The sequence below is a fragment of the Lissotriton vulgaris genome, chromosome 10 (genome assembly GCF_964263255.1).
Source record: "Lissotriton vulgaris chromosome 10, aLisVul1.2, whole genome shotgun sequence".
NCBI lineage: Eukaryota > Metazoa > Chordata > Amphibia > Caudata > Salamandridae > Lissotriton > Lissotriton vulgaris.
This window is the reverse complement of record NC_141698.1, coordinates 923507091-923531656: the sequence shown is the minus strand read 5'-3', so window position 1 is coordinate 923531656 and position 24566 is coordinate 923507091. Positions and strand designations below refer to the sequence as shown.

At 50.0% G+C, this 24566-nt stretch overlaps 1 protein-coding gene across 10 annotated transcripts in view; it reads right to left on the bottom strand.

Annotated features, from left to right (window-relative positions):
- SNX13 (sorting nexin 13) overlaps positions 1–24566 on the bottom strand; it is a 598803-nt gene that overhangs the window by 108882 nt on the left and 465355 nt on the right. For all 10 annotated transcript variants that reach the window (XM_086941899.1, XM_086941902.1, XM_086941894.1 and 7 more), the window contains one exon: positions 20422–20583. In XM_086941899.1, coding sequence (XP_086798025.1) covers positions 20422–20583 — 162 coding nt within the window. The remainder of the gene's footprint in view (positions 1–20421; positions 20584–24566) is intronic.

Below are 24566 nucleotides of genomic sequence, written 5' to 3'. Positions count from 1 at the left end.
CATTTACATTTACATTTACCTAAAGATCAAACAGTCTGAATGTTCCTAAAGATCACATATAGTTCAAAATCTACATCTATTGATCTACAGACCTTTGTCAACTTGGGGAACATTAGTGTTCATGATTCTACCGTTAGGAAAAGATCCAACAGCGCGGCTTTGTTTAAGGGTAGCCAGTACATATCTCATTAAAAAGGCCATTGCTACAAGTCCAATTCCTAGGGTTGTAAAACCACCTGAATGAACCACAACACCGGAGGACAAATAACCTATGTATGAATGTAGCCTAAGTGTAGTCATTTGGTTGTAATGCACAATGCCATGTTTGGTGAAAAACAAATATTGCTTAGCACATATAGGAAAGTGCCCCTTTTTGCACGGTTACCCCCTAACCTGCCAGATACTGGATGCCAACTTGACTTGAGTGTGTGCTGGGGACCTGCTAACCAGGCCCCAGCACCTGTGTTCTTTCCCAAAACGGTATCTTTGTACCCACAATTGGCACCCCTCTAGGCCAAATATAAGTGCCTTATAAAATGGTACCCCTGGTACCAAGGGCCATGCGACCAGAGAGGGCCTCTAAGGGCTTCAGCATGTATTATGCCACCCCAGAGCCCCTCACCTTAGCACCCCCACCCACCCTGCCATAGCAGACTGGGTGCTTTGGTGCAAACCAAACTAAGGAGACACTATGGCGCACACCCCTTTGTAAGCTTTGTAAGCTACCCTAGCCTTTTGCTGCTATCTGCAACTGGATCCCACTGGTTCTGACCCCCGTTTTGGGCCAGAGAACCAGCTAGAAAACCTAACCAGGAAATGAAGTGTGCCCACCTTTGACAACCCCAGCCCTCAGGGGGGAGGCGAGGTGAAGCACAAATCTCAGTCCTCGCCATCTTGTAGAGGGGACCCCTCCAATCAGGAAGAGAATTATGCCCCCCTCCCACTGTAGGGTGACATACTAGGAGGTGTAGACACTCCAAGGAAGGGACCCATTGGTCCCAACCTGCACACCCTGTAACGCCCCTAAAGCACAAGTTACTTACCTTCGGTAACGATATATCTGTAAGAAACAGTAGTTAGTGTTAGATTCCTTACCTTAGAATATCACCAGGCGTCAGATTGGATCCGGAAAGATTTGCGTAGCAGTACCCCTGCGCGTCGATAGGCGTCGTCTGCGGCGACGTGTCCGTCGCCGGCGTCGTGGTGGTTGCCGGGATGACCTCGTCTGAGTACTTAGACGCCGCCCTCGCGCGCGGATGTCATATCTTTTACATAGCTTTCTTCGCCAGGAATGCAGAGCCATGCAAGAAATCCAACACTGGTGCCATAAAATTAGGGCCCTCAAAGGGAAATACCTCAACCCTAGATATCGGTCCGCAGAACGGGGAGGATGGGTTGGGCGGTAAGGAATCTAACACTAACTACTGTTTCTTACAGATATATCGTTACCGAAGGTAAGTAACTTGTGCATCTGAAAGAAAAGGTTAGTATTAGATTCCTTACCTTAGAATAGATACCCCAGCAATACCAACCACGGTGGTGGGTCTGCGGACCAAGATCACAACAGAAAGTCCTGGAGAACGGAACGGCAGAAAAAGCCATCTCTTCGGACTTGGCTGTGCAGGCAGTAGTGTCTAGCAAACGTGTGTAGCGAGGCCCACGTAGCTTCCTGACAGATGTCCTGCAAGGGGACTCCCCGACCCAGGGCAGTAGTAGCCGCCGTGGCCCGAGTGGAATGGGCCCTCAGCCCAACAGAGGGCTCCTTTTTAGCCAAGGAGTAACAGACGTTGATACACAACACGACCCAGCGAAAGATGGTCCATTTGTTCACCGCCCGTCCCTTCTTCGCGCTCACGTAACCAACAAAGAGCTGGTCATCCACCCGGATCTGGCATGTGCGATCAAGGTAGAAGGAGAGCGCACATTTTGGGTCCAGACGGTGGAGCCTCTTTTTCTCTTTCGAGGGATGCGGAAAGAAGGTGGGCAAGGTGATGGACTGCCCGATGTGAAAGGCCGTAACCACCTTGGGCAGGATAGAAGGACACATTCTTAAAACAACCTTGTCCGGATGGACAGAAAGGAAAGGAGGCTTAGAAGATAGAGCCTGGAGCTTACTCACTCTCCTGGTAGAGTTGATGGCAATCAGGAATGCCGACTTGAGTCAGAAGACGAAGAGGGCAATTGTGAAGTGGTTCGAAAGGAGCGCACATCAGATAGGTTAGAACAAGGTTCAAGTCCCACTGAGGCATCACAAAAGGAAGAGGAGGAAACATGTGCGTGATGCCCTTCAAGAATCTATTTACTACAGGAGACTTGAAAAGAGAGGGCTGATCAGGAAGCCTCAAGAAGGCAGAAATGGCAGAGAGGTAGGCCTTAAGAGTGCCCAGAGCAGAGCCCTGCAGGGCAAGAGAAAGAAGGAAGAGGAGAACCTCTGAAAGGGGTGCCTTTGCTGTGAACCATGCCACAAATTTGTTCCACCTGCAGGCGTATACCGATTTTGTGGAGGGATGCCTGGCTGCCAGAATCACATCACAGACTTCAGGAGGCAAGTCAAATGGCCTCAACTGCCGCAGCTCAATCTCCACGCATGGAGGTGGAGGCTGGACAGGTTAGGGTGAAGGACCGTCTCCTGCTGCTGCAACAGAAGGTCCTCCTGAAGAGGCAGACGAAGCAGAGGATCGACTGACATGCTGAGTAGCTCGGGATACCAGTATCTTCGTGCCCAGTCTGGAGCCACAAGGATGACTTGGGCCCGGTCTCGCCTGATCTTCTTCAACACTCTGGGCACAAGTGGTATAGGCGGAAAGGCAAACAACAGACTGCAGCTCCACTAGTGACGAAAAGCGTAGCCGAGCGAGTGACGCCTTGGAAATTCCAACGCACAGAACTGATGACATTGCGCGTTCTCTTCGGTGGTGAATGGATCTAACCAAGGCTCTCCCCACTGCTGAAAGAGACCTAGCGCCACGTCCAAGTTCAGATGGCATTCGTGATCCATCATGCACCGGTGGCCGAGTTTGTCCGCCCTGGCGTTCAGGAAACCTGCCAGGTGTTGAACCACCAGGGTGACGCCCTGGTGTTCCAGCCATGTCCAGAAGCGCAGAGTCTCCTGACAAAGGGTCCACGACCCCACCCCGCCTTGTTTGTTGCAGTACCACATGGCAGTGGTGTTGTCCGTGAACACCTGCACTACACTTTCCCGGACAGAGGGAAGGAATGCCCACAGCTCCCGAAGGTTGATGTGGAGCCGGGACTCAGCCGGAGACCAGAGGCCTCTGATCTCCCTCTCTCCCATGTGGCCCCCCCACCCCAGGAGGGACGCATCCGTCACCACTACGTGCTCCGGTTGGGGTAGGGAGAGAGATCTGCCGCTGACCCAATCACGGATCGTGAGCCACCACCGCAACTGTCTTGCAGCGCCCTCCGAGATCCGGACGTGGTAGGACATGTTGCCCTGATGCTGTGCCCACTGAAACTTCAGGTTCCACTGCAGAGCCTGCATCTGCCACCTGGCGTTATGCACCAGAAGGATGCAGGAGGCCATCAGCCCCAGGAGCCGTAGCGTCAACCGGACCGAGACTCGGGATAAAGGCCGAAAGATCGGAATCAGAGCCTGAATATCCTGAACCCGCTGTTTGGGGGGGAAAACCCGAAACCCGAAAAGTCCAGAACCGCTCCGATGAACAGGAGCTTCTGAGAGGGGCCCAGGTGTGACTTCGGCACGTTGATGGAGAACCCCAGCGAGTGCAGGAGGTCGGCCGTAGTCTGGAGGTGGGAGACGACTGCCTGGGGCGAACCCGCCTTCAACAACCAGTCATAGAGATAGGGGAAGACTGAAACCCCTAATCTGCGCAGATGAGCTGCGACCACTGCCATCACTTTCGTGAACACCCGTAGGGCGCTGGTAAGGCCGAAGGGGAGTATGGCAAACTAAAAGTGCTTGTGGCCTACTGTGAACCGCAGGTAACGCCGGTGGGCCGGCAGGACGGGGATGTGGAAATAAGCGTCCTGCAAGTCCAACGCTACCATCCAGTCTTTTGGGTCCAGGGCCGCTAGTACCTGAGCCAACGGCAGCATCTTGAACTTCTCCTTCCGGAGGAAGCCGTTGACGCTTCGAAGGTCGAAGATAGGGCGTAGGCCTCATTTGCCCTACTTGGGTACCAGAAAGTAGTGGGAATAGCAACTACGTCCTACTTCTGGCCCAGGAACGCGCTCGACTACCCCCTTGGCCAAGAGGGCCGCAACTTCCTCTGGTAGAAGTCGCAAGTGATCCCCCGACAGGCAGTGGTACTGAGGTAGCATGGCTGGAGGGGTAGCCTCGAAGGGGAGGGAGTAGCCCCTTCAAACGATTTGTAGCACCCACCTGTCCGATGTGATGGAGCGCCAGTGAAGGAGGTGATGGAGAACCCTGCCCCCCACTGGCGTCAAATGGGCCTGAAAATTTGGACTAGGAGGATTTTGAGGCAGATGCTGCGGGGGCGGGTGTGGACTTACCTTGCCGGTGTCCCCGGCATCGCCACAGCGGTTACCACGTCCGCGACAGCGTTGAGGTTGGTTCTGCGGCCTGTGGCTAGCTGGACGTGTGGGGGCGCCTCTTCCTTGGCCACGAAAGGGACAAAAGGCGCTAGTTTGCTGGCGTTGGCTGAGGCCCAAGGTCTTGGTCTTAGCCCTGGAGTCCTTGAAACGCTCCAACCCGCTGTCCGCCTTGTCACCAAAGAGGCGACCTCCATCAAAGGGCTTGTCCATAAGGGAAGCTTTGACATCCCCAAAAAGTTGGCGGACCTCAGCCAGGCGTGGCGGCAAACCACCACCGTCCTCGTAAACGCCCTACCCAGCGAGTTTGTGGTATCCAGTCCACACCGAATCGAATAGCGTGCTGCATCCCGTCCCTCTGCTAGGGCTTGGGCAAGCTTCCCCTGGACCTCCACTGGGCACTGTGGCAGCACTTCCGCAACCGTATCCCACAGAGAGTGGGTGTAACGGCCCAAAAGGCAGGCGGTGTTGACAGACCGCAACCCCAAACTCAGTGAGGAGAACAGTTTCTTCACAAACTGATCGTACCTTTTGGATTCCCGATCCGGAGGAGCGGTCGGGAATGCGGTCTGGGAGGTAGAGGCCTGGATCACCAGGCTCTCAGGGGTGGGGTGAACAGACAGGAAGCTGGGGTCGCCCGGAGCCGGGCGGTGGCGTCGGGCCACATTCCGATCTACAGGGAGGCCTGTAGAGGGCTTGGACCTGGTGCCCAGCAGAACGTCAGTGAGAGCTTCGTTAAACGGTAGGAGAGGCTCCGAGGAGCTTGCCTGCTGTTTGAGCACCTCAGTGAGGAGGTTAGTCCTCACAGCCGCGACCGGGAGCTCAAGAGCCAAGGCCTTGGCTGCCCTAGTCAACACCACGCTGTAAGCAGCCCCCTCCTCCGTAGCCACAGTAGGAGGCGAGACAAATCCAGTGTTGGGCGAAATGCCCAGGCCATTGGCCTCCCCCAGCTCATCTGCCCAGTCCTGGCTCAACTGGCACTGCAGTGCCAGAGGGTCCTCAGACCCCTCTCAGTCCCCCTCGTCATCCATCTCCTGATAGCCAGGAATAAAAGATGGAGCCGGGTCGTCGGTGAAGGGCTCACCGATCGGCGCCGGGAGGCGCCTGGCCGACGCCGGATCCAGACCGGGGTGGGACCAGGGACCACGCCGGGGGCGACACCCTTGGTGACGGCGCCAGCGGAGGGGTCGTAAGGTCGACCGGTGTCGTCACGGATCCAGGCCTGGATCCTAAGGAGCCCTGCGGCATCGGGACTGGAGTCGTCGACGGCACCGGGGCCGTAGCACCCGACGGCACCGGGGCCGAAGCCGGCAGTCTCCCAGACGGACCCGCGGGGCCCGAAGGCGCCTCAGCAGTTCAGACGGAGGGAAGCGCGACCTCATGGCTGTGAGGAAGGCGCTTATCTCCTCCGGCGTCGCGTGCAGCACATGGACCGGCAGGTGTGGAGCTGGACGCGGAGCTTGCGGCTCCGACGGAGCCGCGTGGGCGGTGTCACCCGAACCCTCGGCCGCGTTGGGGGGAGTCGGAAGAGCGATGTCGCTACTTCGACTTCTTGTTCATCGACTTACCTGAGGACTTGGAGCCCGACAAGTGGTGTCGACTCGAGAAGATCCAAAAGAGATCAAAAAGTGTAATCAAAAAGTGACTAGGAGTACTGCTCTTCCCGGATCTGCGCTTGCTGGCACGGAAAAAAGAAGAAGAACTGACGTCAGCGCACAAGGGCGGCGTTTAAGTACTCTGACAACGTCATCCCGGCGACCACGACGCCGATGACGGACGCAGAGCCGCAGACGACTCCTACAGACGCGATAGGGGTACTGCTACACAAAACATTCCGGATCCAGTCTCACGCCTGGGGTTATTCTAAGGTAAGGAATCTAACACTAACCCATTTCTTTCAGATAAGGCAGTTTTGATGGTCAGCAGCTTAAGAGGACAGTTATGTAGAGGCTCGAATGGTGCACACATAAGAAAGATAAGGACCAGGCTGAGGTCCCACTGAGGCATCATAAAGAGCTTACGCAGACAGGTAGCCCATAACTGTGCTTAAAGCACAGCCCACTTGGGCCAAAGCCAGTTCAAACAAAAGAACTTTTGAGGCTTTGACATTGTGGAAGGCACACCACAATACAATTTTCCCAACTGCAGATGTATACCGCTTTTGGTGGAGGGATGCCTGTGTCCTTTTTGGGCACCAGAAAATAGCACTAATAACAACCACAACCTACTCCTGGTGTCTTCACCCTCTCTATGGCTCCCTTGGCCAGGAAAGCAGCTATCTCCTAGTGGTGCAAGGATAGATGATCCTGCGTTAGCCTGTCACAAGTGGGTGGTATAGGTGGAGAAGAAGCCCTGAAGGGAAGCGAGGTTACCGCATCCTTGGTCACACAGAGGCTGAGAAGCTTGTGCGGTGCGGAGGCTATGCAGGTAAGATGCAATTGGAAGCCCTTCATTGGCCAAGAAAGGAGAGAAAAGTGGACTGGGGTTGGGGCGTTGCCATGGAAAGGCCAAGGACCTGGCAATAGGTCTGCTATCCTTGCTCCAGCACACAGACCGCCTCGTCTAAGAGGAGATGGGAGCCATCAAAGTGCATGTACATAAAGTGACGCTTGGACATCCCCAAAACAGGCAGTCATCCTCAGCCAGGCGTGGAACTGCATAACCACTGATGAAAAGAACACTCTGCCTAATTAGCGGTTCTTGTCCAGCTCACATCTGATCGTGAAACATCCTGCATCTCTTCAGCCTGTCATAGCTTGGGAGAGTATGACCCGGGCCTTTAACGGGGCTATGGGCAGCACCTGTGCAACTGAGTTCCACAGTGCATGAGGAGTAAAGGCCCAAAAGACATGTGGTGTTCACAGACCGCAGTGCCAGGCTGGTGGAAGAGAACCTTCTCTTACTGAAAGTGTCCAGCCTCTTAGATTCTCTATATGGTGGAGTGGTAGGGAACACGCCAGGGTGAATGCGGGATGAGGCGCATTGAACCACCAAGCTCTCTGGCGTGGGGTGCTGGGTAGGAAAACTGGGATCCCCAGGAGTGGGTGATGATGGCAGGCAATTGCCCTATTCACAGGAGCCTCTGTGCAGGGCTTGGACCAGGCCCCAACTAGGTCGTCCATAAGGGTTTTATTAAATAGGGGTAAGGGTTCTGATTCTGAGGGGCAAACTCTCTGCTGAAGCACCTCTGTCAAAAAATGTGTTTTGACTGCTGTAGAAGGTAGGTTAAGGTCCAGGACCACCATAGCAAAAGAGACTCCCTCCTCTGTAACCACAATAGAAGGGTAAACCAGACCAGTGTCAGGTTAGGAGTTTAACCCAACGGCCTCACCCAGTTTCTCATTCCAGTTATCCTCCTCAACTTGGTCCTCTCCATAATGGTCTAAAGATGCCTCTCAAACATCTTCCTCTATAGGCCTAACCATGAAATAAGGCATTGGCTCTGCTCCAGAGAGGATATCCTCGGTTGCCGCCGGACAATGCCTATCCGCCTCAGTGTCGGAGTCAGGTATGACTATGGGGATTGAGTTGCTTAGGAGTGTCTGTACTGGAGCAGGCGCCGAAGAAGGTCTCTTGTCTCGTAGGCGGCGGCTCCCCTCGGATCCAGCGATGGGCCCGTGGGGCTCAAAACCACTACAGGGGCCCTAGGACACCCAAGTCCAGAAGATGAAATCTCAGAAAATAGGTCGTCAAAAAGGGCAGTCAAAAAATGACCTAGGGTAACTCAAACTGGACCAGTGCTATGTGGTGTGGAAACAAAAGAACTGATGACAGCGCACCGCGTTTGTCCATTCTAGCGTGGATGCCGATGAACAAGATGATGTCATCTACCGGCGCACAGGAGTACCACTCGAACATCTTCTGGATCCAGTCTGATGGCTGGAGATATTCAAAGTTAGGGAATCTGTGTCTACAAGTCTCTATCAGATCAGCAGCACATCTAGGATGACTTTTCTTTAAAGGAAGCCTTAGCGAAATAGTTTGGGGTGACTTTGGCCCATTGATCATGAACCCCAGAGACAAATAAGAAGGTTCACCTGGAGGTGGTCTATGGCTGACTGAGGCAAGACATTCAGTCATCAAGGTAGGGGAAAATCGATGTCCCGACTTCTATAGATGTGCTGCAACCACATTAATCACTTCATTAATCACTTTTGTGATTACCCGAGGACACTGGGAAGGCCAAAGGAGTCACGCCAAATTGGAAATGCTCCTGGCCCTCCCTGAAACATTGGTAAACTCTGTGGGACTGCAGGATGTGTACATGAAAATATGCATTCTGCACGTCCAGTGCTATCAATCAGCCACCTGGATCTTGGGCAGATAAAATATGGGCCATTATGAACATCTAGAATTTGTCCTTCTGAAGCAAGATATTCAGAGACTGAAGATATAAATGAAGGCCCCTGTCCTTTTTTGCATCAGGAAATAGCGGTCATAACACTCTATCCTTATTTCAAAGCCAGGCCACTTTGGACAAGAGCGTCTGCGGTAAAAAGGACAGGTCGTCCTCTGAAAGCCAAAATAATGTAAGTGGAAGATGCAGTGGATCGAAACTCAATAGAAGGGAATAGGTCTGTTTGACAATTTGGAGGATTCGTCCATCTTGAGGTATTGTTGGTAAAGTGTCAAATCCGACCTTCTACAGGGTGGCTGTGAGCTGCTAAGAGAAAGCTAAAGTGGCCTGGAGATTATTGCCATAGGACTGGGAGACTGAGAGGATCTATGTCCCTGCTGCTGGCCAGCATGCTGCCTGCCTGATACAAGTCTCCTACGCCGAAAGGAATGGGGTGCTTGCCATGCAGCAGATTGACGGAAGGCTTGGTGTTGTGCAGGGACAGGTTTACTGAGGGAATTGCTTGGTGGGAGCCAAAAGGCCTAAGGAACAAACAGTGGCACGCTTTCCTTATAGCGCTCCAGGGAAAAATCTGCTTTCTCGCTAAACAAGAGAGGCTAGCGAATGGCCTATCCATAAGGGCAGCCTGGATACACCCAGAGAAACCAGTAGATTTTAACTACATGTGGAGACAGAGTAACACACTGGTAAAGACTGCTCGGCCCTAGTAATGGGTGGTGACTAGGCCAGACCAAATGATGTATTTAGCAGCACCTTAGCCCCCCTGCAATGGAGGGCCAGAATGTCTTTGGGGACTGCTGGCAAGATATTGCTGACCATATGCCAAAGGGTGTGCATATATCAGACAAGCGAAAAAATGGAGATGACCGATCTCAAATCTGGGCTGGCTGTTTCCCAAATGCCTCAATTCTTTTAGACTTCCTGTACGGGGGATCATAGGGAAGGCTTAAGGATTCACCTGATTGTTAGAAACCTGAACCATCAGATCCTCAGGAGTGGGCTGCTGAGTGAAGAAATCAGGAGCTTGTAGCGTCTGGCAACCTGCCTGTTCACCATCAGGCATGAACAACGCTTTGCCCGTGTGCCCATCAATATACCAGTCAGGGATTTATTAGGGCGCAAAAAGGGCTTGACTGAAGCCTGCCCCGGTTGCAGGACCTCTGTACGTATGTTAGTTTTGACCTCCACTGAGGAAAGTTGTAGGTCCAAGCCTTCCATGGCATTTCTAATGATCACAGCAAAGAAAGCACAGTTTTTTGTTGGTGGTCCAGGGGAGAAATCAACCTAGTATCTGGGGATGCATCAAGTCTGCTGGCCTCCTAAACCCTACACAAATGGTCATCAGGGTAGTGTGGGGGTAGAAGAGCTCCATTATCCGCACTGTCATCTTCAAATTGTGTGAGGCTCTGATCAGAGTCCAAACCAAAAAGCTGGTGGAGCAGCTGACAAGGGGCTCTACGGCAGTGGCAGTATTCTGCCAGAATCCGATTGACTGGGCCAGGGACTTCAAGGTAAACTCTAGAGGCAAACTTGGTCGAGGCGGATACAAGTTTGGCTTGGAGTCAGACACCGGAATCATCTTCCTCCGTCACCAGCAGCGTTGCCACTAGTGTTGATGCCAAAGGACCTGGTGCAGAATTTGGCATGGAGCAGTACAGAACCCAAACTGGGTCTGAGGGGCACAGAAGGCACCAAGGATGGACCTGCTAGTAGTAACCGGAATGGAGGGCCCTGCGGACCAAGGGGATTGGGGGGGACTACCTGAGATGCATAACAAGGCCTCTTTGAAAGCCTTAATCTGTTGCAATGTCGCCGATGACCCAGGGAATTCAGGGTGAATTGGGATCAATGTCTCGATCTTGAGAGATACCAGCTTCCACAGTGACGGTCTCGAAACTTCTCTGGAGACACAGCATGGTGGGATGGGGACAAGTTCTGCTTGGCATTCTTTTGTTTCTGTTTTATCTTGGACCTGAATTTACCCGAAGACTGAGAAAGCGCCAATGGTCTACCGCCAGGAGCAGAAGCAAGCCTGGGCTCTTAATTACAAGCAGGATTTGTCAGGTTTCTTCTGGGATTTTGTGACGTACAGCTTTGCTTCACAGTCATGGATCATCTTTAGATTAATAAGGGTGCACACCTCACATGACTGAGTCATGCGCCATGCTAAAACACCAGAAGAATATCATGAGGAGGGGTGTGGGAGGTCAGTGGGGTACATCGCCATAGAACTTTGTTGCAACAGAACTGCATGGCTTAAATCCTGTAGACTTCAGATGGAACTTAGTTCCCTTGCACACTGGTTTAAACTTTATGAGGAAAATTAGTTTTAGCTAAAGTTCGTCAAATGATGAAGAAAGCAAAATGGTGCTCCGGATCCATGTCTGAAGGTGTTAGAAAAAAAAAAAAGGAACTGATGTCAACGCATAGGGGTGGTATCTATATTTGTTCTACTCTGTCACTTTCCGGGGAAACAAAGTTAAAGTTAAGCTGCATGACACCACCTACCGGCAAGGCAAATGAACTGCTGTGAAAAGTTTCTGGCATCTCAGCATTATTTTAAAGGTGATGAATGAGAAATTTCCTAGCTATCGTAACAGAAACTTTCAATTCTATTAAGGACTCAGAGGCGAGAATTATGCCTTCTTTCTTCACTTTTATTTCAACAGCAGCCATCATTCAAAACAAAACTACTTTTCCACATGAACACTTGAGAACACCACAGTCAACAACATCCAATGAGGAAACAGTCCAGCGAGCTCAAATCGTGGGGCACGATGGACCAACATAGTTTGTCTTTACTGGCCCTTCTCCCTCTTTCGTCGCGCAAAGTCAGCCATTGGATCACCTTCATGAATCCGGTTTATTTGGGTCAGATCCTGCATAACAATGAGATATTATCACCAACTGATCACGTAACCACTAAAGCCTGCGGAGGAACAGCAGTGAAGTAGTTAATAACCAACAAAATCAATTACAATCAACCAAGACAATCTTACAACTCAAGCAGTATTACTTACTCTTATACGGGGAGGGCGATCTTCATAGGAAATCCCTAGGGTGGGATAATCCTCACCTGAGAGTCCTTAATAGAATTGAAACTTTCCGTTACGATAACTAGGAAAATTTTCATTCTATGTCAGGACCAGAGGTGAGGAATATGCTAGTTTAAAGATTGCTCACCATGATGTGAGCCATGTCCAGCACCACTTGAAGTAGCATCTCTTAAAAGTAGAGTCCGAAGACTAGTCTGCTGCGTTGAGGATATCCTCTAAACGGGCACCCAAGCCAAATGCCTTACAGGCCATTGCACCTCATGCTGAGTGGGCCCTAAAAATCCGCAGGTTAATTCCAGCTTCCTGCATTACCCATCTAACCCACCGAGCTATGGTGGGCTAGGAAACCGCCTCAAAAGGCTTACGCAGTTCAATGAGGAGTTGTTGCTCCCCTAGGCGGTGAAACTACTCTTTCATTTCCACATATGCCTTCAGGCACTGGACAGAGCACAGCTTAGGGGAATCCGGAATTTCGGGGTAAGTGATGACTCTTGTGTGACACTTTGTCCGCCTGTGGTGTGTGAACGTAACTCCGTTAGGGGAAGATATCCTGCCCGTGATGTTGAATGCTCTCACGTCAGAGACACGGTGGCAAGAGATGAGGCAGAGCAGCTTAGTTAATTTAGCTGATAGTTCCTTCTGTGACAGAAACAATTAGGTTGCCAAGAGAGGAACGGGTTGAGAACCTGGTTTACATCCCACAGAGCTGAGTAGCGGGGCGCTGAGGGTAGAGACAGTCGGATTCCTCGCAACAACCTGCACACCAGGGGGTGCTCACAATCGCCTCGTCATTTAGCAGCACTTGGCCGGGTGAAATGGCTGCCTGGAAGGTATTCATTGATCTGCAAGCCAAACCACTAGAAGCTAAGTGTGCTAAAAAATTAAGAATGTAAACTACATCTGCATCGAGGGGATTAAGACTCCAGCGGGACCATCTGCCCCAAGCAGATCTATATATTTTGACAGTGCTGTCCGCCCAACCCTTGGACATGAAGGTTTCAGCCTTCACTGAGAGGCCCGGGACTTCCCATTGTCCCCTGTAATCCGCCACGCCATGAGCCACGATGAGTTCTCCTAAATCAGTGGATGAGTAGCTTGGTTGGGATTCAGGAGGAGAGTCGGAAACTGGGCGAGTAGGATTGGAGAATCCCAGGAAAGTTCCAGTAAAACTGGAAACCCAACTTGCGATCTCCAAAAGGAAGTGATCAGAACCACATCTGCACGTTGTCTCCTGACCTGCGCCGACGTTCTTGTGATCATTGCGAACGGTGAAAAGCGTTCTCCTTTCTCCCGACTCCAGTCCTGGAGGAAATCATCTGTGGCCCCTGCTAGTGGGTCCGGTCTCCAGCTGAAGAAGCGGGGAAGTTGGTGGTCTAATCTCTACGTGAACAGATCCACCGAGAAGGGACCCCAACGGTCATGCAAAATTGCAAAGACCTCCGGATACAGTTTCCAAAGACTAGCGTCCCTGAAGTTGCGGGACTAAAAGTCGGCCACATTGTTCTCTGGGCCAGTTAGGTACTCCGCCGTGACAGATATTTGATGTTCTTGATGCCAGAAGCTGGCGGCAAGGTCCGAGAGGGCTTTGGAGCCAGTGCCTCCTAAGTGATTGATCTAATGGACCGCCGAGATGTTGTCCATCTTTAGGAGGACCCATGACTGGATGGAATTCTTCATCCAGCAGCGGACTGTGAAGGAGGTGGCTAGTAGCACCAAGCAATTGATATGTAATCTTTGTTCTTCTGGAGACCACAATGCTCCCGTAGAAAAAGCGTTGCATCTGGCACCTGAACCTGCCCTGCTGGCATTGGATTCTATGACCAAGTCTGGGGCTGATCCGAAGATTGCTCGGCCGTTCCAGGCATCCATGTGGTCTAACCACCAGTGGATTTCCTCTTGGGCTTCTTCTGAGAGAAACACCTTGTGGGAGTAGGGACACCCCCTGCGTAGGTATGCGGCCTTCAGTCGTTGCAGCACCCGATAGTGGAGGGGTACCAGAAAAATGCCTGGATTGGTGTGGAAAGGAGGCCCACTACCCGAGGTAGTGACTTGTTGTCTTTTTAGAGTGTGTCTCAACTCGTGTCGAATCTTCAACACCTTTCTGGAGGGAAGACTTAGAGTGGATGAGGTGGGGTCTATTACGAGTCCTAGAAAAGTCACTCTTTGAGCAGGTGTCAGGAGCGACTTTTTCTCGTTCACTACAAAGCCTGGGGTCTGCAGCAGGTCCACTGCCATCTGGAGGTGGGAGGACAGTTGGCGTGGGCACTGGTCCATCAGGAGAAGATCATCCAGATACAGAATCATTCGTATACCTCGGGCCCTCAAATATTCTACCACTGGTTTGAGGACCTTGGTGAAGCACCAAGGGGCTGAGGATAAGTCAAAAGGGAGAGCTGTGAACTCTTAAGTCTGATGCCGCCATATGAACTGAAGGAATCAGCGGTGTGGTGGGAAATTTGGGATTACCAGCGTCATTGAGATCCAGTAGTACCATCCAATCCAAAGGCCATAAGACATCCCTGAGGAGGTGAATACTCTCCAGTTTGAAGTGGCGGTAAACCAGCCACTTTTTGAATTAGCTAAGGTTTATCACTGGTCTTTTGACCAAAAAGACGTTGCTGACAAATCCCCTGGGATGAGGGGTTGAGAAGGAGACTGTGCACTTGTTGAGGAGGGGTTGAGGCTTCCTCATTCACCAGAGTGGCCTCTTTCTGTGAGAACTGAATGAGGGTGGGCCTTACTTCGTGTAAGTGTTCATCCAAAAATTCTATGTGAAATTGCACAGTCTGAAGGGTCCAAGTGTCCCCTGTGATGAAAATCCAAGTCTGGAAAAAATTCGCTAGACGCCCCCCTCACTATAACAGGGAAGAAGGGAGAACAGTCACCGGGACTTAAGGAGTTTGTTGCTCCTCTGAATACACTGCCTCTGCCACAACGACCTTTCATGGGGTAGAAATTCCCAAAGCAGGATTGGTCCGGGAACTGGCCTTGTCTGGAGCCTTGCTCTCTTGGAGGGTACTAATTGGAAGGGCGACCGGTCGAGCGGCTCCTACCTCGACAAGCCCTGTGGAAAATATGGGGAAAAACTTTTTTGATGTAACAGTGGGCTGTATCGAGGGAGGTAAATCTGTTGACAAACTTGCCAAGCTCTTTAACAAATGGCTCTTTGAAGAGGCCACCCTGGGCAATGGCGCCTGCCGCGGAGTCTGCGAGGTCTCCCAATTTGGGGTTCAGCTAAATGAGGAGAAAGCAACGGCGCTCTGTGGACAGAAAGCAATTTGCATTGCCCAAAAATGTCACAACTCTTTGCGCCCACCACGATAAAGTCTCTGGGGAGATAAGGGAGCCAGTTGGCTTGGCCTCCTCGGCCATGTCCAGAATTTTTGTGAGAGGGCCCAGGGTATCCAGGAGCTTGTCCTGGCAAACCCACAAGGACCTATCAATCCTCTTCTTGGAATCTTTCATGAACTTCTGGAGGGAGGTGGCCATCAGGTGTCGATTACCGGGGTTAGAGTAACCTTCTCCTTGAGGGAGGGGCGAGGGCACTCGGCCCATATGCAATTACTTTCTCCAGCGGCCTTCAAACACGCCCCGCCACATACATTTTATTTATTTTATTTTGACGGTTTTGTATAGCGCGAACAAGACCCTTGCGGGTATCAGAGCGCTTTACAGGGCAAATATAGGAGGACAAATACATATAAAACACAGAGTTATGAGAGTACAGTACTGATAAATATTAAAAATTGCGACCTTGTAGGCTGTGGCCCATTCGGAAGACCAAGGTTGTAAAATGCAATCTGGGGTGAGCATGTCCGATGTACCTTGTGAGTCCTGAGCGGGAGGGGAGGAAAGCGAGCAATAGTCTAAAGAAGCCAGAGTCATTATCGGGGTCCCCTGCATCATTGTCTGGGGCAGCACCATCAGGTGTTGGGAAACCGCCATCCCCTACTGGCAAGGGAGCTTAAGTGGCCAAGAAAGCCTCCTTGAGCCTGTGAAAGACAACCAAGTCTACCCCAGCTTCGCAGGGGCGCTTGGCAGGGACCGGATCTAGATCCGCTGAGGGGGGGTATCCCTGGGGCCTCAGAGGGGGGAGTGGGAGCCGAGGGTGAGCGGACACCTTAGCACATGCTTGGGCTATCTGGTGTGACAGTCGTTCCTCTAGGGGGGCCATGGCCTCAGATACTGCCCTGTATATAGATGCGACCACCGCATCATCGAAGTCATCGTCCCAGGGGGTCCGCCATCCCTTGGGAGTCATCTTTATACTCCATTTTGAAAAAAGGGGGGTTAAGGTACCCTGGATACGAGGAGAGGTACAAACAGAGAGGGCCTCTCTTAGATGAAGGCTTAACGTATAGGGCTGGGTGTCAGCCTGATATTGGGTGCGAAGGACACTTCACCCCAGTGCACAGAGATGTAGGTAGCAGGCCGACCTGGGATTGTGTCTGAACAGGCCCCAGAGGCCTACCTAGGGTGACCAACCGTCCGTAAATTTCACGGACAGTCCGTAATATCGGCCGTCTGTCCGTTGTCCGTGAAGGATCCGTTCACGGACGCTATTTGTCCGTAATTTTTACCGGGCACAGCTTCCACCCACCTCCCGTCTTAACTCCGACGCTTTTTCCAAAGCTCAGATACCCAGCAGCATTGGAGAGGCACAGCGGGATGGCCTCACACCTTCAGCCCTTGATGAGCTGTTAAGAGGTGCTCGAAGGTGACAGAGGGAGGGGCTGTGGCTTCAGGAGCAGGGGCTCCTATTCAGATGCAAACAGCCCTGAATGCGTCTCTGCAATTTAGAGGGGCCGCCGCCTCACACATTCCCTTTCTGCCAGGGCCCCAAACATCATAGAACCTGCCCTAATTGCAGCACTGGTTCTCTTCACAGAGCGGGTCTTCAAACATGTAATAAAGTAATGAAATGGCACAATCGCGCCCACACTGATTAACAAAGTATAGAGAACAATCAGTTAAATCAGCTCTCTTGGAGTATCTCCTTTACGTACTGTACATCACAGTGGGGGCTGGCAAAACTAACATTTTGGACAGGGAGCCTGTCTTCTCCTTGTCTTGTCCAGGAGGGGGTGAGGAGCCCTACCCCAACCAGGAAGAGACCAAGATGATACTAGAATACTGCATGCCCACCCCTGTGCCCACCCTGGTGGATCCTGTTCCCCCTCCTGTGATTGCTCCTGCCCCCCCCCCCCCCCCCCAGTGATGGCTCCTGTGCCCCCCATGTGATGGCTCCTGTCCCCCCTGTGATGGCTCCTGTCCCCCCTGTGGTGGCTCCTGTCCCCCTCCTGTGGTGGATCCTCTTTCTGCCCTGGGTGACTTCTGTCTCACTCCTGGAAAAGCTCCTGCAGCGAGGGTGAAGTTCTTGATGGGCCTCTTCTCAGAAAGGCTCAGCTCAAAATTAATATGAAAAGGTGGGCGAGTGAGTAAGTGAAGGGATGGGTGGATAGCTGGTTGAATTAGTGAAAGGGTAAGTGGATGAATGAAAGATTGAATTGAAAGATAATGAGAGAGGATGGATGGATTGATGGAGTGGAAGGATGGAAGAGAGAAAAGGTAAATAGCTGGATGTATGGGTGGAAGGGTAGCTGGATGGGTAAAAGGGTGGATGGATGAGTGAAAGCGTGGATGATGAGTGAGTTGATGGATGAGTGAAATGATAGATGGTTGATGAACTGATAAGTGCAAGGGTGAATGGATGGACAGATGAGCGAAAGGGTGGATGCAAGGACGGATGAGTGAGTGAAAGGGAGGGTAGATGGACAAAAGGATGAATAGATGAATGAAGGAGTGAAAGGATAAATGGTTGAGAGAAAGGATGGATGCGTGATAGGGTTAATGGATGGATTCATGAGTGGATGAGTAGATGGGTGGGTAGATGGATGGAAGGAAGGATTCCTAAGTGAAAGGGTCGATGGAGAGAGAAAGGGAGGATGGATGGATGACTGAAAGGATAGATAGTTGGAAGGATGAGTGACTGGGTGGATGGATAGTAAGTGAAAGGATGGCTGGATGGGTGAAAGGGTAAATGGCTGGATGGATGAGTGAATGAATGGATGGATGGGTAGAAGAGAGGATGGATGAGTGTACAGATGGATAGGGTGAAAGGGTGGATGGATGATGGATGAGTGAAGGGATGGATGAGTGAAATGATAGATGGACGGATACATGATGAATAGGTTTGCAAATGGTTGAATATGTTTGGATATGGCTGGGATTACTTATATACTATTGCGCGACCTCTGATGTGTCTTTAAAACTTATCCAATTGTCCTGAAGTTTTGTCCTGAATTTTGACCTACTGTCCTGAATTTGTGTCCTGAATTTTGACCCTTTGTCCTGAATTTTTACAGTCACCGTCCTGAATTTGCACCCATAACAGTTAGTCACCCTAGGCCTACCAGTACAGACCCAGACAGGGCGTAAAAAAAGTAAATACACACACTGCTGTCGATGTGATTTTGTGATTGGCAGCAGAGCACACAATCCTTTGAAAGCACGATCTGCCTGCAATTCCCTAAGTGGCACGATCGGAGTACAGTAGTCTCCCTCAGGTCGGCAAGGCTTCAGACTACAACACGCAGATTGAACCCCTCTGTGAAGAATTGAAACGTGTGAGCCGCAGTCTTGCATCACCTGCAGCGCCCTCTAGCGGTGGGAGGTCTAGACGCGGGCCCGCACCAAATCAGACCGCGTAGGAGCGCAGAGCGTTCCTGCGGTCTTGCTGCCAAAGTGGCGAAACTCTGTAAACAGAAGAATATAGTGGAATGAAACAACAAAGAGCAATAAACGTGGTTTAGCCTCTTTAACAGAAACAGATTAATTAGCAAGGACAATTAAGTTCCGTAAAGGCAAGAAAACAAGGATGAGAATGTATCTCTGCAGCGCAGCAGCGAAGAAAGAGGGAGAAGGGACAGTAAAGATGGACTATGTTGGGCCATCGTGCCCCCTGATTGGAGCTCGCTGGGCTGTTTCCTCATTGGATGTTGCGGACTACGGTTTTTCCCAAGTTTTAATGGGAAAAGTTGTTTTTCTTGATTTTAAATGATGGCTTCTGTTGAAATAAAAATGAAAAAAGAAGGCATAATCCTCGCCTCCAGGCCTGACATGGAATTTGTGGTTAGAAGTATCCAGTAGAAGAGGTCTGCATAAATGAATGCCCTCAAACATCATTGATCTTACTCAGTTTTGTAAGGAGAAGTTGTCCAGACTTTTCTACAGACTTGAGAGACTGATTAACTTTTTCAGGAAAAGCTTAGCTAAGTTATAGCTGCTAAAGGGATCTATAAGTTTGACAAATTTGCAAGTGTTATCTGTCAATTTAGGAGAGATTTACCTACTATTAGGAGTTGATGAGGACTACATTAAAGTCAGATGTGTCTTAGTACGTTAAACCATAAATCTTAAGGGTGTACTTTTTTCAAATTACTAAACGCTAACTAAAACATTCTTTCTAATACGCTATGAAATAGCATTCTATACAGGCATTACTTTTGGCCATCAATGAGAAATACCTTGCAAGCATTGCTTAATCATATCATTCTGCGCTCTTCGAAGGTCTGATTGTATGTGGTGGAGTGGCTATCTGCACAGTGAAAATACAGTCAGTAATTTCACTGGTGCTACAATTTGCATACATTTCACTGTGGGGCACACACACCTACACAATATGCATGGATGTGTGCCCTACAGGGCTATCTCAGCCTGCCACTATTTATTGCCTCATGTATGCTGCCTATCTATTTTTTTTTTACTGTTGAATCAGAAGAGAAAAGTCATTTGTTTGGGCAGACCACAACCCAGATGTGAATGTGGGGTTTTGCAGTCTGCTGATTTATCTTTTCATAGTGAAGCGTCCCCTAGCCCCTGCTGTTTTTCTCTGTAGGTGGGATGCCTCATCTGTATCCTTGTTGCTTTTTTTCCTTTATATAGATGGTATTTCACTATCTGAATCTGCTATATTTGCTTACCCTTGGCAGTGCAGGTTGCAAAATGTCCAGCAAAATATCCAGCGAGCAAGGGTAAAGCACAACAACAGCTTATCTGATGCTACATTCCAAAGTGGGTTCAGTACACAAAAAAAATTATTATTATTATTAAATCAATGTATTGAAGAGTGAAATTCATATCATATACCAATATGAAACCAATCAAACAAAATCCAACTAAAGTTTTGAGTGCACAGTTTGAATCAACACTACTAGAAATGTGTTTTGTACCAGTACCAGAGGAATGCTGTTTTTTTATCAACCTGCTAGTTGTTTAATGAATGTCTACCCCTATGCCAGAAATGGATGCATTTCCTCCAATGGATAATGAAGAAAGGTGGAACAGTAAAGGGAAAATAATTTTATAACCAACTGATGACATTTTTTATTAGTGGATGACAATGCTAATTGGGCATTCCACTCAAGTGACTTTACTTTACATTTAAAAGCCACGAGTTAAAGCCTATAAGCTTACCTTGAAAAATGATTGCTTTAAATCTTGCCCCAACCTCTCAGACATTTTGCCCATATTGTCCGATACTTTAGTCATTCCTTCAGCGAGGCTGTCTGGAATGGCCTTGACTACATTTGAAACATTCCTCATAGAGTTGCGTAGAGGGTTTACAAATGTATCCATCTTCAGGAGGGAAAAAATATGGTATCAAACTTTTATTGTAATACAAATATAATAAAGATAAAGGCATGAGCAATGTTATGATTTTCATAACACGGATAGGAAAACAAGGGCCACCCTACTCACAAGGAACCCGGGTATCTATTATATATCACGGAAGAACAATTGTTACTTACCTGTAAACGGTGGTTCTCTAGTATTGGTGTCTTTCATAGATTCACATGCTTGAATATTCCCTGTTGTCGAAGTGGGAGCCCCAGCGTAAATAAATTAGCAATAAAAACAAACAATATATGTATATATAGAAACATAATTACATACATTCTAAAACCATAAATACTTATGAGTACCAAGAATTGCAGTAACACAAAGGAATACATTAGAATAAAAAAGCTCTTTCATAACATATCCAAGTCATTATGTTAGTCCAAACTACAGCCAATCAGGTGCAAGCACCCCTCTAGAACCTTCTCCTCAGAGGCTCAGGCCCTCAGATTTTCGCAGCACCAGAGTGACAAAAGAGCCTAAGAGGAGAAGCGAGCCTCTGAGGGGAGGTGGGTGGGTCGCATGTAAATCTATGAAAGACACCAATACTGGAGAACCACCGTTTACAGGTAAGTAACAATTGTTCTTCTCCAGTATTGGGGTGTCTTTCATAGATTCACATGCTTGAATAGAATAGTGAGCAGTAATAGCTGGACGCAAGGCAAAAGAGCAGTGCATAAGCATACAATGCAATGAAATCACATAATGCTGCCAGACAGATAAATTACTCATATAGGCGGTGGGAATGAAAGAGGCTCACCTTATTTAAAAAGATTACGAAGCACCGCTTGGCCCACTGCTGAATCAGCTTCGTTGATCGTCTAGAGGTAGTAGTGCTTTGTAAAAGTATGCCTGCTGGACCACGTGGCTGCTCAGCATATTTGGTGAATTGGCACACCCGCAAACAGGGCAGTAGAGGAAGACATCGCCCTGGTGGAATGAGCCAGAACTGTAGATTGAAGAGGCTTGCCAGACTTCTGATGACAAAATGAAATTGCTGAGGAAATCCAACGCGCAATAGTTGGCTTGGTAACAGAACGCCCCTTGCACATGCGTCCGTAAGCAACATACAGTTGATCAGACTTACGAAAAGGCGCTGTCCTGTCAATGTAGAATTTAAGGCATCTTTTAACGTCCAATGAATGCAAACGTTGCTCCGCTGGAGATTGAGGATTAGCGGAGAAAGTCTTTAAGAACACTGGTTCATTGAGGTGAAAATCAGTCGGCACCTTAGGCATGAATGCCGGGTTGGTGCGAAGTACGACACAGTCCGATTTGAATTGAAGATAAGGAGGCTGAATGGTAAAGGCATGGATATCACTCACGCGATGTGAGGAGGTCAAGGCAAGAAGAAGGGCCACCTTCCAGCTCAAAAATTTCAAATCCGCTTTGTGAATGGGCTCAAAAGGTGCCTTCATCAATTGCGCCAAAACAACATTGAGATGCCAGGTAGGAGGAGGACGCCGAATGGGCGGGGACATCCTTAATAGTCCTTTGAAGAACGGTCAAATGACTCTGGAAGAGTAGAGAGAAGAAGACCCATCCTGCCGGAAACAAGAGATTGTCGCTAGGAAGACCTTCAAAGAGGAGTGGGAAAGTCCTGATTGAGCCAACTGCAGAAAGAATGGCAGAAGCTAAGCAGGAGAGGAGTGCACCGGACGGATGTTGGCAGAGGCACACCATTGACAGAACCTTTTCAACTTTAGCTTGTAAGTCTTTACTGTGGACAGAGCTCTCGCATTGGCAAGAACGTCTCTACATGCTGGTGAAAAATTCAAGAGGGCAAATTCAAGGTGCTCAGGTTCCAGGCCTATAATTTGAGAGAGGAGTTGTCCGGATGACAGATCTGACCCTTGTCCATTGCGAGGAGATCCGCTTGAGGACGAAGGAGGATGGGTTCGCACTGTGAAAGAAGCAGCATATCCGAGAACCATGCTTGTTGAGGCTATCTGGGAGCGATCAGGAGAATGTGGCACAGCTGTCTCCGCATTTTCCACAACACTCGAGGAACCAGCGGAATCGGCGGAAAAGCGTAGGCGAATAGATAGCACCAGTCCATCAAAAGGGCATTCCGGCATGACCCTTGATGGGGTAGCCAACTTGCATAAGACGAGCATTTACGGTTCACAGGGCTCGCAAACAGATCCATGTTTAGGCGACCCCACAACCGAAAGATGAAGTCCAGAGTTGGCTGATGCAGCTCCCACTTGTGGGTCGAGGACGCAGACCTGCTGAGGGAGTCCGCTAGGATGTTGGAGATGCCTGGTAGGTGAACCGCTGCCAGGATTATGTAGTGACGGAGCGCCCAGTCCCAGATGCTCTGTGCCAGCTGAGAAAGGAGCGTTGACTTGGTGACGCCCTGGTTGTTCACATAGTGCATACTGGTGGTATTGTCTGTTTGAATGAGCACAGATTCTCCCTGGAGCAGAAGATGGAAAGACTTGAGCGGCAGGAAAATGGCCATGAGTTCCAGTCTGTTGATGTGCCAGGAACGTTGAGACAGGGTCCACTTGCCCTTTATGGATAGCTCCTGAAGATGTGCACCCCAGCCTTCCAGGGAGGCATCCGTGGTAAGGATGAGCTCCGGAGCGACGGTTAGGAAAAAAGTACCGGCAGCGATGTTTGATGGTTGAACCTACCATAAGAGAGCGGACCTCATCCGAGCGGTCACCAGAACCAGATTGTTGAAAGAACTGGTGACCTGACGCCACTGCTTGTACAATTCCTCCTGAATTGGGTGACTCTTGAGCCTGCAATTTGGGATCAGGGAGATGCAGGAGGACGCCATCCCGAGAAAGGATTTCAATACACGAACTGAAACGGACCCTTTTGAACGGATGAGAGCCACTAGGCGTAAAATCCGCAGCGGACGCTAGTGAGACACGAATGACTTCGCCAGCGAAGTATTCAGAGTGGGGCCTAGAAAAGTCCTGCAGGGAGCTCGATCGACCTGAGACTTCTCGGTGTTGATGGACAGACCGAGAGAGTGGAATAGAGTCAGACAGAATTGAGTGTCCAGAGATGCCTGGTGACGAGATTGCGACTTGATGAGGCAGTCGTCCAGGTAGGGAAAGATTTGAATGCCCTTCAAACGTAGATATGCCACCACCGGAGCCAGGACTTTCGTGAAGACGCGAGGGGCGGAGCGAAGGCTGAAAGGCAGAACCTTAAATTCGAAAGCCTGTGCGCCCCACCCGAAAGTGTAAGTACTTTCGGTGTCTTGAAAGTATCGGCACGTGGAAATAAGCGGCCTGGAGATCTATGGTGGTCATGAACTCGTCCTTCGAGAGAAGGCGGAGAATTTCCATGAGCGTGAGCATGCGGAAGGATTAGCACTTCAGGCACTGTTTAAGGTTTGTAAGTCGAGGATCGGACGCCATTCGCCGGACTTCTTGAGGACGAGGAAAAAACGGGAATAGAATCTCATCCCCTTCTGAGACTTGGGAAATACTTCGATGGCACCTTTCTGAATCATGAGTCGAATCTGTTGGAAAAGCTCCTTGAGGTGTGCCGGAGGCGGACCAGATGGAGGAGTGTTTGGAGGGAATTTGACAAACTCCAAAGCATGGCCCTTCAATACAATGTCCAGCACCCAACGGTTGAGGTGATTGAAGACCAATTGAAAAAGAAGAGGGAGATTCGACCTCCAACTTTGAGCGGGGAAGGCAAGTCATTGCTTCTTAGAAGCGGAGCCTCTGTAGGAAGATTTCCTCTGTAGGATTTTGAAGACTGATGTCGATAGGACTGCTGCGACTGGGAGGAATACCTCAGATTTCCTTGGCCGCAGGAGCAGTACTGGTTGGATCCGCCACAAAAAGAAGGAGGTGCCACGTCCGCGTGCACCACGAAAAGGCTGTTTGCGAAACTACAAAGTGCTCAGGGCACGAGCGTCTCAGTGTCCTTTTTTATGGTCTGAAGTGCATCGTTCACGTGCTGGCCAT